The sequence below is a fragment of the Oreochromis niloticus genome, linkage group LG1, assembly GCF_001858045.2.
Source record: "Oreochromis niloticus isolate F11D_XX linkage group LG1, O_niloticus_UMD_NMBU, whole genome shotgun sequence".
NCBI classification, from domain to species: domain Eukaryota; kingdom Metazoa; phylum Chordata; class Actinopteri; order Cichliformes; family Cichlidae; genus Oreochromis; species Oreochromis niloticus.
Window position 1 is genome coordinate 17,619,157 of NC_031965.2, and position 15,346 is coordinate 17,634,502.

At 39.8% G+C, this 15,346-nt stretch overlaps 1 protein-coding gene across 3 annotated transcripts in view; it reads left to right on the top strand.

Annotated features, from left to right (window-relative positions):
- The first annotated feature begins 10 nt into the window (after positions 1 to 10).
- Positions 11 to 15,346, top strand: part of acsf3 (acyl-CoA synthetase family member 3) — a 37,821-nt gene continuing 22,485 nt past the window's right edge. The window contains exons 1-5 of one of the 3 annotated variants that reach the window (XM_005466914.4): positions 11 to 104; positions 2,613 to 3,419; positions 6,023 to 6,178; positions 10,210 to 10,364; positions 11,907 to 12,052. In XM_005466914.4, coding sequence (XP_005466971.1) covers positions 2,700 to 3,419; positions 6,023 to 6,178; positions 10,210 to 10,364; positions 11,907 to 12,052 — 1,177 coding nt within the window. In that variant the 5' untranslated portion in view covers positions 11 to 104; positions 2,613 to 2,699. The remainder of the gene's footprint in view (positions 105 to 2,612; positions 3,420 to 6,022; positions 6,179 to 10,209; positions 10,365 to 11,906; positions 12,053 to 15,346) is intronic. The other 2 variants (XM_005466915.3, XM_013271684.3) reach the window with 2 other exon arrangements.

Genomic DNA, 15,346 nt, shown 5'->3' on the forward strand with positions numbered 1-15,346 from the left:
TATACTTACGAGACGGGAACTGTTTAAACCACTATTGTTTCAAACCGGACGCTTAATGCCGTGGCACTGTCCTTCACTGCAAGAAATGCCGACTGTTATTGTAGGTAAGGTGAAAGTGAAATAGTTAATAGAGAAAGGTGTAGACAGTGAAACTGGGTGTTATTTTAGGAGATATCGTTGTGTTTGTAGCCGTCAAACGCGGAGGTGTACCGTTCATGTCATGGCTGATGTCCGGTCACCTGTCCTCGCTGAATAAAGTGAAAGACAGAGACGGTCAGAGTCACCTGGACTGAACACCGTGGCGTTAAGATGAAGAGGTTATTTCTGTCAGCCTCATCATCGTCAGTCCTCCTGTAACTTCACGGTGTTGCTGATTAAAGCTGTTTAAGTCGACAAGTGACTGAAAGATGTTAATGCTGTTAAAGAGTCACGATGTTGTTAATCATTGATTAAATTAATGTTTAAAATAATAGCGCAATAATTGTTAAGTAACTACTGTAACAATGAAAGCTTATGCCATTTTAATCGAACGAATTTGAGAAAAAACCCAACCTGGGGAAGTCATTTCTGGTGAAGTCATGGGCATTTTCAAGCTTTTTCTTTGTACCGGTTTCTGTGGAGCCATTTCAAATAGATATATCTAGAGAACTCCTTGAGTAATTTTAAATATTCGGTTAAATATCCGCTACTGTGACGGGATTTCAAATCTGTAGCAATGGTCAATATAAAACACCGAGGCCTTGAAATTGGGAACACTGATTTCCACATATGAGGTGTACTCTGTACCATGAAACTATTCAAGTCATAATTTCTTGAAGATCAAATTAAAATCAGTTTTTTATGCTAATATGTCATTATTGTTGATGAATTTTCAAACATAGTTTTACAAAAAAATAGAAAAAAAATATTTTTATTTTAAATTCCAGTTGTAGTTGTTATTTACTTGCATTCCTGAAAAGAAAAGAAATAGTTTTAGTGTGTGAATGTTCCATAATTTCTCATGAATTAGGTTTCGTATTACCTGATAAATAATAAGATATTTTTCGTCATGTTTTCTTGTTTTTATGACATTTTGTGTGATTCATTTTTTAAGCATTCTCTTTTAAAGATGTAAATATTTTGCAAGTTATTGTGAAATTCCAAAAATATAAAATCACCTAAAAAAAATCTAGAAAGGCTTTTGTCTTGTAGTAACATATCTAAAACTTGTGGTGGTCTTCTGCCCCCCTTCCCATAAATAATTTTTCAAAAGATTCATATGTTTAGTTTAATATTAGTTTAATTCATATGTTCAGGCAGCATTCATGATCCCAGAGTGTATATTGTTGTAGTTTAAAGTATTTGGTCAGCTGACATGGAATGACCCATAAAACATTAACTATATAGAGTACAAAGGTTAGTGTTCATTGTGTGTTTGTCTCAGACTGCTGTGTGAATGAGATGGGTCCTTTATGAGTTATATTCTTTGCATTGCCACCACCCTCTCTTGGACGTTGTAGTCCTTGCTGTTACTGCTTGACCATGTGGTGAAGCAACCTGTCAGAAAGCTCTGAGTGGTGTCCCAGTACAAGTCCCTGAGGATTAAAGGCCTCAGGACAAAAGTCATTCAGAGCTATTTAATAAGAGTGGTTTTGTTACTAGCCTCAGGTATTTGAAATTGTCCAGCGTCTGCGGTTTCACATCATGTTTTTCAGTACTCGTTTTGAAATAATAAATTCAAAAATTTATCTCACAAAATGGGTCAAAACTTCTCAGTTAAAGCATTTTTTATTTATTCACAACATTTTACACGTCAAACCAACACCATTTGTCACTGTCTGATAGTGTCTGAGGCTGATGTCACTGTCACAGTTCTTGCACGCTACAATATTAAATAGCATTGTCTATGCTTAGATACTAAGGTTGCGGACACACTATCTAACACAGCGTGCTTGTTTACTGTAAATACCAGGCTGATAAGAAATCTCAGTGCAGCCAGTGTAAAAATGCCACGTTAAAATGTCAGCCAACACAGTGAAAAAAGCCCCGTTTCTCTGACAACAACCGATCCAACTGCCTAATTAATGATCTGAAGAAAATGTCGATGTCTCACTAAAAATTTCATTATCATCATTCACGGGTTCAACTTCTTATACGTTGGTGACAGATGTGCTAAAGTCCTGTGTGTTTTTTGAGTGATGCCACATGGTCTCACTCCCTTTCTTCCTCTACCCCAGATGTGTTCTGCTACCAAACTTTGGCACCGAGTGAAACGGTGCTCAGTAGTACTGATGTAATTCAGCCAGTGCCTCTCGGTATCTCTGAGTGATTCCTGTAATTATTTTGGAAATAATATATGAAAAATTCAAACACTGGTGGAACCAGATCATCTTCTTTGTTGCTTAATTTAACAGTTATTTATTTTATCAAGCTGACAACATCAGTACGCTTGTTTTGTATTCGTAACCATCAACCAGCAGATCTACAAAAACCCAAAACTAGTCGTTAATCAGGTGGTTAATTGTCACAGAAAGAATCCCTGGTGATCAAAGTTAATCATACAGATTTGGCTTTATGACTTTGTGTGTTGCTTCATCAAACTAAGCGCAAATGTTTTTCACTTCAACCCACAGATATTCATATGAGCAGATGTAAGATACTGATGATGGAGCCGTAATGAGCTTCTAACTGTGGAGAGTATAAACAACTAAAAGTCAAACATGCTGCCAGGATGTATAACCGCTGCTTGCCACTATTTAAAGTGGACTTTGCCTCACTGGAAACCTGCCTTTTCCTTAACTTATTGTCCATTAGAGCCAGGGCAATGGATTTTAAGACAGACAGGTCTGAGAAGGGCTCATAGCTGGACTACAGCACCTTCATCAAGGCTAAACCAGAAGCCGGTCTTTGCCAGAGCTCCAGTGTATGGAGAAAAGCTTGGAATCATAGACAGCAGTGGTAACCACAGCTACAAGCAGCTGTACTGCCGCAGTTTAGGTCTTGCAAATAGAATCGGTACAGCTCTGAGCTCAGACTTTGGAGGTCTGGAAGGAAAACGCGTCTCCTTCCTGTGTGCTAATGACGCCTCCTATACAGTAGCACAGTGGGCCACTTGGATGAGTGGTGGGACGGCGGTGCCACTCTACCGAAAACACCCATCGGCAGAACTGGAGTACATCATTTCTGATTCCCAGACTTCGCTGCTGCTGGCAGCGGACCCCTACACTGAAACCCTCGAGCCTCTGGCACAGAAGCTCGGGCTGCCGTGCCTGAAGCTGCCCCCTACTTCTGACCTGGATGCTTTATGTGAGGAAGGCGCACAAGAGAAAGAGACAGCCATCACTGACTGGGCTGATCGACCAGCTATGATCATCTACACCAGTGGAACAACAGGGCGACCCAAAGGGGTTCTGCATACACACAGCAGCGTCCAAGCTATGGTAAATTATGTCTAATAATTACACTGGAGCCAAAGTAGAGTAAAGCTATTAGATATTTTTTTTATCATAGGGTAATGGGTCCTGGGTCTCTTAAATTAGACCTTTTAACGGTGCATTCATGGTTTGCTGCAAGCTATGTTAATGTACAACTAAAAACAACTTATTTATTAAATGTTTAGATGGTTTTATTTGTGTTCTTCTAATGTATAAGTCCTTAATAACAGTATTTAATACAAAATAAGTCCTATCTTCTTGTAAGATTTCATAATTGTTGCTTGGAAAGATTACTCTTTTTAGGAGTGACGGTTTTTGCTGGATTTCTGTGTACATTTTTTTTCTTTAGTGAAGTCAGTTTTATTTATACAACTGAAAATTTGTCATTTTAAACAAAGAAAGGGTTAATTAAGCTTCATTTAGTGGGAAAAAAATACATTTGACGGAAGACCTGACGAATAATTTTGTTTGGCATTAAGCTGCAGAAGTGCATCTGTTTAAATCATTTGATGTTTTGGCCATGAATGTGACTTCATAGAAAAGAAAAGTTCCTTTGCAGGTGGGCAGACGTGAAGGTAAAGTTCTGTTTGCGTTATTTTGTACAGGCAATCAGATTCAGTGTTCTACATGCATGTTGGTGATGCTCATGTACACGAATGTCAGAATTAATTTAATGAATCAAAGAGTCATAACACAAGCCAGCAGCCATGTACGACCAGGAGACATCTTTTGTTTTTTGCCCTGATGGCATTTAGTACTCTGACACTGTTCATGATGCTCATCTCTTTAAATACCATTATGCACAATATTGTGGACACAGCGCACCTTAATAATCACATTCACTGCAGGCATTTTTTTTTAAAAACTGACGTTACCCCTCAAAAAAAAAAAAAAAAAAAACCAGACAGACTCACTTAATCATTCACTCACTCAGTTTTCCAGACCGACCAGATTCAAGCGAAGTTCTGCCTCCTTTTAGAGTGATTTAATTTTCCACACTGCCAGGCATGTAGGTCAGTTTCACTTAAAATTGCACAGAAAAACTTCAGGAGATCTTTAATGGCATAAATTAGTGATTATTCAGGAAGCACAATGGGGAAAAAACGAGGATGATGCTAATCAGGGAATATGTCTCCTGGGGGTGTCTAAACAGTTCTTTAATTTAAGAAAAAAAATCAGATACAGTTTATAGAGCTGCATGTGTTAGTTTTGTGATGTTCTCACTGAGATTTGTGTCAATATAACCAATAATAGATAAGCTGAATAAGAAGTTAGATGTTTTTTAACATCAAACGATATTTAAGTCTTGGTGGTGGTTTCACAACGTTTAGACCTTGAAATATTTTAACAAAATTAATAAGTAATAATACTTTTAGCTGTGGTATAGTTTAAAAATTACTTGTGTGTATTGTTTACATGACTGTGGCCATTTCTATCTAATGCTAAGCAGGTCCTTAGTCTGATTGTTTCATTACTAGAGTGATTGCAGGAAATGTTTTTGCCTTTCAGTGTTGAAGCATCATATAAGAAAAAGATTCGTTCAAAGGAAATGTTTTGAGCAAATCAAACTAAAAAGAGAATTATGGTAAGTGTAAAGTAGTAATCATTTTTATAGTTAGCTAAAGTTAATAGACTAAAAAACTAGATGCTTTTCCTTTTTTCAGAATTCAATAATAATAAAGTTCAACACCCGTGTTATGTCTGTTTGTCCACTTACATTTGAGTCACTGAAAATGGGGGACTGCGTTACATTTAAAGATGAAAATCTGCACTTCAGTCTCATTTGTGGTCATCTGTGGTGATGTGCATAGACAACAATTATAAAATTGTGTCAGTATCAAAGAACTTATGGACCTAACTGTAAATGTTGGACTTGCACTGATGTTTAAGCTACCCTTAATTAAGAGCAGCAGAGCATCGATGATAAACTTTAGAATTTGTTGTTCTTTTTTGTGTTTTGTTTGCCCAGCACAGAGAGAGAGATTACTGTTGATCAGGTGTATACAGATTTCTACACCAGCAGGCACTTAGAGTGGAGTGGGGTTAGGTTATAATGATTTTTAGTATTATTGTGCTTTTTGGCTGTAACCAGGCTCACAGGGATCTCTTGACTTTGTCAGACCTCATACGTGCACAAGTGGAAATTAGCTGGGTGCCAAAAGTTCAGCAGGTAAACAACATCACATTAGCAAAAAATACAGTAAATCAGACGTGTAATTTTATGTTATTTTTAATAAAATGCCTTTTTAAAAGTTATTTTTCCCAATTTTAATGCAGTAAACAAAACAAATACAATAAAAGGGATCAAGATCAAGGTTGTTAAAACACAGGGATCCTGATACTCCTGTTACTAACAGCAATGTGTATGCTGAGGATAAAACCTTTAATTTGAACCTCGCTGTTGTTGGTCTCCTCTCGTATAGCGTACTGTGACAATGGTGAAGAATTCAAATAAGTTACAAAAATCAATTTTGTCATGTGGAAGTGCACCAGACGACAGCTTAGGGGAGATCATTGTAACAAATGTCTGTAACGGTGAAATCTGACCGAGGTAATTTATTGTAAAGACAATATGACATCCTAACAACCCACTCCCGCCCACCCCTCAGGTCCAGTGTCTGGTTTCAGAATGGGTGTGGTCCAGAGATGATGTCATCCTGCACACCTTGCCTCTCCACCACATTCATGGCGTCGTTAACAAGCTGCTGTGCCCACTCTGGGTGGGCGCCACCTGCGTCATGCTTCCCGAATTCCATCCTCAGAAGGTCAGAGATGCACTCTTCTTCTTCTTCTGTCTCTCGGCACAGTATACAGTATCTTTTATTATCCCCCGTGAACAAAAGTGGCTTTTTTTAGGGTTCCATCTAACTTAATCATAAGGCAAAGACAGTTTTCAGATTGAGAGGTCTTCTGTAGACAACCCTGATGGATTAAAAAAGACCATTACCTCTTTCCACATCAATCCCTCTTTCTCAGTTGGTGCTTCCCTCTCCCTTTGCTCTTTTGTTCTTGCTCCTCTCTTCTCGCTTCATCTCCTCTCCGTCTGCATCTCCCTCTCTTTCTCCCTCTCACACTGTCAAAACTAAGTGTTTGGGGCTCAGTGATGAATTGCCCTGTGTGGCTTTGTATCTGACCAATGCCGACACACGGCAGGGGCTTAAGCAGCAGATCAATCGATGAGCTGACATTGAAGGATGATAGTGCTTGTTTGGCCCTGAGAAGGGAGGGGAAGATGGGGTGCTAAGTGTGTGTATATAGGTGTAGCTGTATTGAAGTGTAAATGCACAATTTTTAATGTATGTGTGTGCCTTTCTGTTTTTTGCTCTTTTTTTCTGTATGTCAGGAAGTCTACCACTTCATGACACTTAAGGTGAATGAAAAAGAAACGACCTTATAGAAAATGTGTATCTGTCAACATGGGTATTGCTAGACTAATATAGCTATCAGTATTCAACTGTTATCCCTGACCTTGTGTGCCAAACCACAAAACCCCTTCTCTCATCTTCAGAGAAGAAAAAGAGCCTTTATTCTCCTCCTCCTGAAGTTACAGTACATTGATGAAGTGATCGATCGTCTTCTATCCCCTAAGATCTCTGAAGGGTACCCTAGGCAGCAGAGGCCAGCATTGATTTTTTTTCTTCTGATTTCGCCTGGAGATAGTGACGGGAATTTTCAGTGCAGCAATTGTGATCAAGTAAATCACAGATAAGTCTTTTTCGAGTGTACTGTATTAGACTGACGGGAGCAGATAGCGTTCCTGGGTTTCAAACAGCATTGCTCGGATTTTTTTTTTCTTTTTTTAATTTATTTGATTTCTTATTGACTGCTTCGTCACAGCAACTACTCAAACGTAATATCGCTGTCATTGTTTTTCCTCAAGAGGGATGGCTAAGGCATCAATTTTTAAATTCTAACAGGCAAGGGCATTTTTTTAAGTAGCCTGATTGATGGGAATGCTGCTTGGAAATACTCACAACTGCCTCTTCTGTAATTCAAAGTGAAATTGACATTTTTAAAATAATGTTTCATACACCAGACAGATAAAGTATTCTGAATGGCTGTAAGAATCCGTATGCCACTCTGTATAGCAGGTTGCTCTCTGTTACAGTCAGCCTTCTCTAGGAAGGGTCTACTATTAGGATATGTTCGTCTTATATGAGAACTGATACAACTTATCAATGTCAATGTCAGGAACTCTTATTGATTGTGCTCTTTATAGCAAAACTGCTAATTCAGACACACTGGCAACCTGAACACTGATGTTTTTCACCTCTGCTTCACACGAAGCATTTGCGACTGTGGTAATGTGACACTGCTGTCAAGGACTGTGGTAATCTGCCTACAGCTGAAGCTATTATCCACGAGGAATATAAAAAAGCTGTTTTTAGGAAACAGCAAACACTAAGTACAAACTTAGCTAACTACATAGCTGATACTACTATGTTAATGACTTGGCTATTAAAACAAGGTCTACTCCACTGTAAGGTCAGGGAAACACTCGAACATTAAAACTGGTGCACTGCCACCACATTTACACACTACCTCTTTACAGGTAGTTTAAAATACCTTTTTACACTGAATTTTTAAAGAATTAAGCAAGTTTTTTTTAAACCCTTCCAAACAGGTCATACAGCACAGTACATACACTGTACTCTCATAAACTTTAATATTTAACATGCTAACTGATGCCTGTAGAGCCTGAGATGTAGCTCTTGGGTTATTTGAAGTTTCTGTGAGCACTGGGGTGAATTTGCTAGGACATCCACTCCTTTTTTCTGCAGGTTGTTTAGAAATGTCTTTAAAACTCTTCCCAGTTTGATGGGCAGCAACAGTTGCTTCTCTAAGATCACTGCTGATGTCTTCCCACCTTGGCATTGTGTTAACACACACCTGAATGCTCCAGACCAGCAAGCTGCCAAAATTTCTGCTTAATCAAGTGCATTTGATTAGCAGCATCTGGCTGCTACTTACGCTCTTAATTCCTGTGGTTTTGTAAGGCTGTGCTTAGTTTTTCGCACACTGATTCTGCTGTTTGGTTTAGTTGAAAAAAAAAAAAAAAATGAAACCATGTAATTTTTTCCCAGTACGTAAAACTTTAAAACTGAAAGACATGTTTTTTACTGAGACTAACGAGCTGAGTGAACTTACCTGACAGTTTTTAGGAATCAGCACTGCTGGCACATTGACATTCAACAATCGGGCCTTCTTGGGAAGAACTGTATTCGGGTCTTACGTTGAGTGCAGGGCACATGAAGTTGTTTAGGATGCAGGCCATAGCTCTGGGTTCTCACCGCATCCTGTCCCCTAGGTGGAGGCCAGCTCTTTGACGGACATAAATTGCCTTCCTCTCCCACCTAGAGTGGGCTTGGTGGGAGCGCTTCACTGCACTTGATAGACACCACCCAGTATGGTCAGGGCACGCTCAGCTAATCATCCTTTTCTCTCTTCAAACTTTTATTCTGTATCTCTTCACGTGAACCGCAGGTTGCTTGCAATTTTCAGATGGGCCTGTAACGCTATTCTGGGAAACTGGATTGGGATTTGATTAAATTGTACTGTTGGCATATCTTAATCATCTGAGCTGTATTTGTCTGTGTGTTTGACTTATGTTTTTATTAGAGGCAGAGGAAGTGATAGGAAGATAATTTAGTGGATAATAGATTGGGTGAGTCTGTGATGTGAGGGTCACACAAAAGAGAAGTGGAAGGAAGAGTTTAGAAATTGCTGGCACATTAAGGAGGATGTGGTGTTACTTCAGGTGAGCGCAATGATGGGAGAGAGTGCATTTTTCTGTGTGTGAGTATGTGTCTAGGTGTGTGTGTGTGTCTGACAGAGAGAGAGAGAGAGACTGCAGAGGCAGTGAAGCAGGAAATTACGAAATGGAGAGAGAAGGTAAGTGAATGTGAGATAGGGGGGTGAGAGACGAGGAGGGGGGGAGAGAGATGAAGGGAGGATGTGGGGTCAGAGATGAAAGTAGAGAGTGAAAACGGAGCACTTGGAAAATAGAGGCAGAATGAATGAAGAAGAAGTGAGATCGAGTAGACTGAGAGGAGAGACAGCTTGGAGGGGGGCACTGGTGGTGGGTGGGGAGCGGGGGTGGGGGGAGTGACTTAGAGAAGCCGTCGTTCACCTTCATTTAATTCATGCTGTCGTGCCATCCTTCTGCCGTCTACTGCAATGTACCCAGACTCTATGTGTGAGCGTGTGTGAGGAATGAGGTTGAGTGGGCGGGGCCGGGTGTGTAAAATGACTTTGTCCTTGAACAAGTGAGTTTATGTGATTTTCATACAGTATGTTTAGATGTGCATGTAGTTGGCGACACATGTTTACGTCCATTAGCGCCCGCCTGTGTTGAAGGCGGCACGTCTGACGCAGCTGAGGATGAGAGCGGCTCCTTTTGTGGCAGTCGAAAAGCACATTTGTCAAAAGTAGCTGCACACAAGGTCTTTTAACTGGCCGGCAATACCGCTCTAGTCCGGGGCAGCCGGCTATTTTCTTCCTTCTGACCTTTACAAATCTGGGCATTTTTTGCTTGTCTTTTTTTCTGCGTTATGTTGACAGGTTTAATATGAGGCTGCTGTCTGGACTTTACTCTGCCATTTACATCAAATAAATGAAAAAAATGTCACTTTTTTCCCTCTAAAACTAATGGAATGAATCTGGATTTAATAATTTAGTCTGCAATGCCCCACCGTTAGATATACTGCTTTTATTTTCCTTATCTCTCCTCCTCCCTTCTTCAGTTATGTGTTGTGCTTATCTCTCTCTCTCTCTCTCTCTCTCACTCCCCCCACAGGTGTGGGAGATGCTGTTGAGCTCCAAGGCTCCCATGGTTAATGTGTTCATGGCCGTGCCAACTATTTACTCTAAGCTGATCCAGTACTATGATCAGCACTTCACACAGCCTCATGTGAAGGACTTTGTCAAAGCAGTCTGCAAAGAGAGAATAAGGTACTGCTTGTGGAATCTGTGCCACAAGATTTTACTCACAAGCAGCTGTATTTGTGAATACTTCCATGTACGTATGAGTACATATTGATTGGTGGCAAAATGGTTAAGAACAGAGCAAATATAATGTAGCACTGAATGGTTTAATGCAGGGTTGTTATGCAGTGTTTCCTAAATGTCCTCTTCACAGGGATATATAGAGCTTAATTAAAGTTAATATTAATGCATTTTGGCATCAGTTGGGAGATTATCACCTTTTTTAATCACCCAGTAGTTGGATGCTTTAGGCAATTTAAAGAGGAAATTTAATGTTGCTATGGAGTTTGTTCATTTTGGGCTCTTCATCATTCCTGTTAGTATTTATGTATGTGCAGACAGCCGTGTCCAGATGACTTTGATGGAGTATTTTTGGTGAAAGCTCCTTCAACTTGAAGCCTTGACTTTACCTGTCAGAGCAGGATATGACAGCACAAACGTTTGAGTTTGGCTGTAAGCCAGTCTCTGGGCTCCTGAGTAAAACATCTGTATGTTAGTAGCTCAGCTAACTGACAGATACATTAGTGATTAGCTATTGGGCCCGTTGACCATCACCGTATCCTGGCAGTGTTTTCGGTTCACATTCAAAGAAGACAAAAAAGCAAAATTGGAAAATAAAGTTCATTTGTGAGACAAATTGAAGTTTTACAGGACTTAAAATACCTCAGCAAGTTCTGTGTAACAATGACTGATGCAGCTCCAGCTGTTGACCGCAGAGGTGTCTAAACCAAATCTGTGCATCAAACCACAGTTAACAATTTCAGCTGCTTTTGGAGCAACAACATGTACTTGTCCAACTCACCTCTCTTGCCATCTTTGCTCCTTTTACGCCACAAAGTTTTGTACCTTTTAACCGAGCTGAAAACCACATGAAGGTGTGGTTGACGTGTCAGACTGCGCACCTCACCAGAAGTGTTGAAGTGTTCAAACCTAAAGCAAAGTCAGTCCTAAGAAGAATTAAGCTTGTTAAGTATGTTTTGGCCCAAAGTCTGAGACACTTGTAGTTCTTTTCATTTGTATTTCATTTGTCACCTTTCTGTGCGTATGTACTCATGGCATGCGTTATTATTACACTATTATGTTTTATTGCTACTTGATAATCTTTTGACCTTTGTGGATGGTGTATTAATGTCATACCACATTTCCAGTACACGTTTTGCTTCTTAATAATTTTCACTGCCACAGTTTTTTTTACAAGTGTGTGCAGCGTCTGTGTTTTTATTTTGCTTCCTTTGTGCTGCCAATCATCTCTCCCATGCTGCACTCTGTATATTTTTCATAAACAGTCTGCAGTTTATAGAATACTGTAAGGCACAACCCTATGCTTACTGACTCTCACAAATCAGGTCCTTGGAGATGTGTAAGAAGATGCACAAAAATTGATGTTTCTAATTAGCAAACAATTAGACATTTACATGTTTCACACAGGTTTTCCAGGCAAAATATAAACTGCAAATGTGTTTTTTGGCACCTGGAGTGCGTCCCTCATGCCCGTCCCTTTCTCTCCAGGCTGATGGTTTCAGGCTCGGCTGCTCTCCCGCTTCCCACTCTGCAGCGCTGGGAGGAGATTACCGGGCACACACTCCTCGAACGCTACGGCATGACTGAGATCGGCATGGCGCTGTCCAACCCTCTCAAGGGCCCACGCGTCCCAGGTTGAACTAAGTGGATGCACTTGTACACTCACACCTTACACACATATGAGTAAAGAAAGAATATTTTTTACATGTGTATGTGTGTTACTTATCTTAAAAAGGGAAGTCATGGGGTCATTAGTTAACTTTCCGGCAAAGTATTTCACAAAAGGTCAGCAACTTGCTGCACGTTGCTTAACTTTGCACCACTATCTTATCTGCCACGTGTCACTGTTGCAGAGTTTTGTAAACAATGGTTGGAGCCACTCAGCTAGATAAACTTGCATTACACCATTTTCAGCTTCATCCAAAAATGTGTGTTCTGAATTATCTTCTAAAAAATTGTCTAGAATGTCAAAGTCCGTACCGGACACATGTATAGTTTGGGCGCCAGCTGCGTATGTTTGTTTTTTTTCCAAACTGAGTTGTTTTTTCAGACTCCTTTATCCCTTTGCATAATGATAAAGTTGTGAAACCTCAGGTGTCAAAATACTAACTTGATAATAAAATGCAGGTCTTGGTGCTCTTCCAAGCAAAATGTGGTCAGGTTGCAAACCAGCTGCTGAAACAATGGCAGGAAATGAAGCCATACAGATAACCTCTTAAAGATCGGTTTGGCATCTGATTATCAGCATTTGTCTCAGGCTTGAAACCCCTTAATGACAAACCAATGGCAACATTTTCTGCTCTCTTTTTAAATCAGGCCAAACCTCGATCAGTTTGTCATTTGGTGCATTTATCTTTTGGTGCCAAATACTGAGATACTGTACAGCATAACTAGCCCAAGCATACTGCCATCAGTGTGTCTGTCAGTCACAGTTTCACTGATGAGGAATGTTTGATTGGTTGGCAGTCAACCCCTCTGATGGCTGAAGGTTGCCTTTGTGACTGTGGATGTTGTTCTCTTCTAAAATGAATGTCTCAGATTTGTAGGAAAGAGGGTAATTATCTTTTTTCCCTGTGTGTAGTAATTAAGCTCTACATTGAGTTGACATTGCTGTTTATAATTTGGTAACGTATGATTATCAATCAACAAACTTGCAATCACTGATTTCTGCCACTCTATGTTAAAAGTATACACATATATATTAGAAATCTGTATCCCGGAAACATAGAAAGGCAGTGTGGTTTAACAGAACGACATAAAATAAGAATAATTTAAAAAGCAAACCTTGCTTAATTGAGCCAGTGTTCCTGGTTCATAGTACACTTTGAAAATGCTCTCAAAAATGTTGTTCTTCTTCACGTATAATCCAAAAACCTCTGATGTTGCTCGACCCTCCCTCATCAGTTTGAGTGAGTACTTCAACTTCACGTGCTGTGCTTTAATCAAAGGTAGTTGTCTCTGGCGTGATGTCAGGTAAAACCCCATGATCCCAACTACACCTCCCTCACACACGCAAAAACAAAAGCAAGGTCTGAAAATGAGGTCAGAGTAGTGGCGGCTGCTATCTTCTCCTGTCATCCCCTCTTCCTCTCTCCCTCTCTCTCTCTCTCTCTTTCCCTCTCTTTCTCTTCCACCTTCTTCTTCCTTTCCTGTTCCCCAGACAACACTTCCTCTTACAGGTAGAGCTAATTAGCTTGCAAGTGGATTTGGTAATCCTCTGCCTGCCTGTTTTGTCAGTGTATTGTTTTGTTTGTTGCTCACTGAATGTTTGGCATGAACCGAGCAGGCTGCGTTCGACTCCTCTCAGGTGATTATTAAGAATGGCTTCAAGAGGTCTGTGTTTCTATTGATGTTTCCTCTCAGCATTTGTGTAAGTCTATGTGTACGTCTGCCTGTATGTGTGTGTGTGTGTGTGTGTGTGTGTGTGTGTATGCGTATGACGGTGTGAGCACATGTAGGCACGAGGCTGCGCCTGTTTGAGTCGGCGTGTTCCTATCTTGCCTTTTAAGTAGGTTAAAATGGATCAATAGCAACCACAGGAAACACTCTCAGAAGAGCAGTGGAGTGGTATCTCTCTTTCACTCTCACCTTCTTCTCTTTCTCACCCCCCCGCCCCACAGCAGCTAAACAGATGACATTTCAGCTCTTAATACACCTTATTGACAGCAGTTTCATTAATAATTCTCTCCTGTATTTAGGCCATGTAACTATCCTGATTTCGCTGTGGTGCTTACACTTTTGGAGCTTTCCGTATTAACAAAGCTGAGTGTCTTTCTAGGTCGTATTGCCCTTCCTGAGATGTAAACATATGAGATTAGTTAGATTTTTTTCCCATCTTATTATTATCTCACGCTGCTGCCCCTTTCATCTCTTTGATTCTTTTTTGTCCCACTTTTCAGGCTTTTTTTCCCTGTATTTTCACAGAGAAAGTGTAGATACGGCAGTTGTTCTTAGCTTTTCCTCACCTTAAAAAGCCAAAACAAAAGCTCTCACACCCCAGCCTTCAATCAAAAGGATCCATTTTCAGTTTTAGTGAATTAAGGGTAATCGTGCTAGCATGTGAAAACTTTTATTTTAATACACTATTCACCCATGACCATAAATCGGATAAGTAGTTAGAAAAATGGATGAAGTGATGATAAATAACATGTAGTAGGATTCTCATTCTACCTGTGTAAGAAGTACAGAGTTACTTCACTTGAAGACATTTTCAAGGACAAAACGGATCTTGAGATAAGGAATTAATTTTTACAGGATTTTTCTCCTGCTGCCCAAAATTTAGATGCTATTATTAGATACCGCTGCAATAATGTGATTACACTTAATAGGTTCAAATGGTGTACTTTTTCAGTGTTATAATTGTCTTTGGTGGGGGACGGATTACAAAGTGTGGGTTGGTGTGACTTTTTCCAAGCCAAAGTTCATACAGTTTGAATTGAAAGAATCCTTCAAAACCTGACGGTCTTTTTATTGGGCAAATGTTTGTCTGCAAAATGACATAAAATATTCAGTTTATTTAATTTATTTATATAACACTAAATACCAGCTAAACCAGGCTATAAAATAAAATATGGGTGCAAATATTAATGCTCAGAGAAGACCAATGAGAATTTTTTTGTGCTTTAATTATTTAACTCGTCAGGTGTCACTTGCACACACACATACAGTATATGGAGACAGCAGGTGATGTCAGGAAATGTGGGAATCCTTTTTTTAGTAACACAGTTTTCTCTTAAACGTTACTGCACCTCACAGTTATGAACACTGGATATTTTAACACAGACTTCTTACTGTATTTTAATACTTGTCAGCTCAGTTATAACATTTCATGCTGCTGTGCTTTATTAATAAAACATGTCAAGCGCTCAGCAGTAAATTAGACTGAAGGACTGAATCCTGCTGTACCCTTGAGTCCTTGTTTTTTCTTC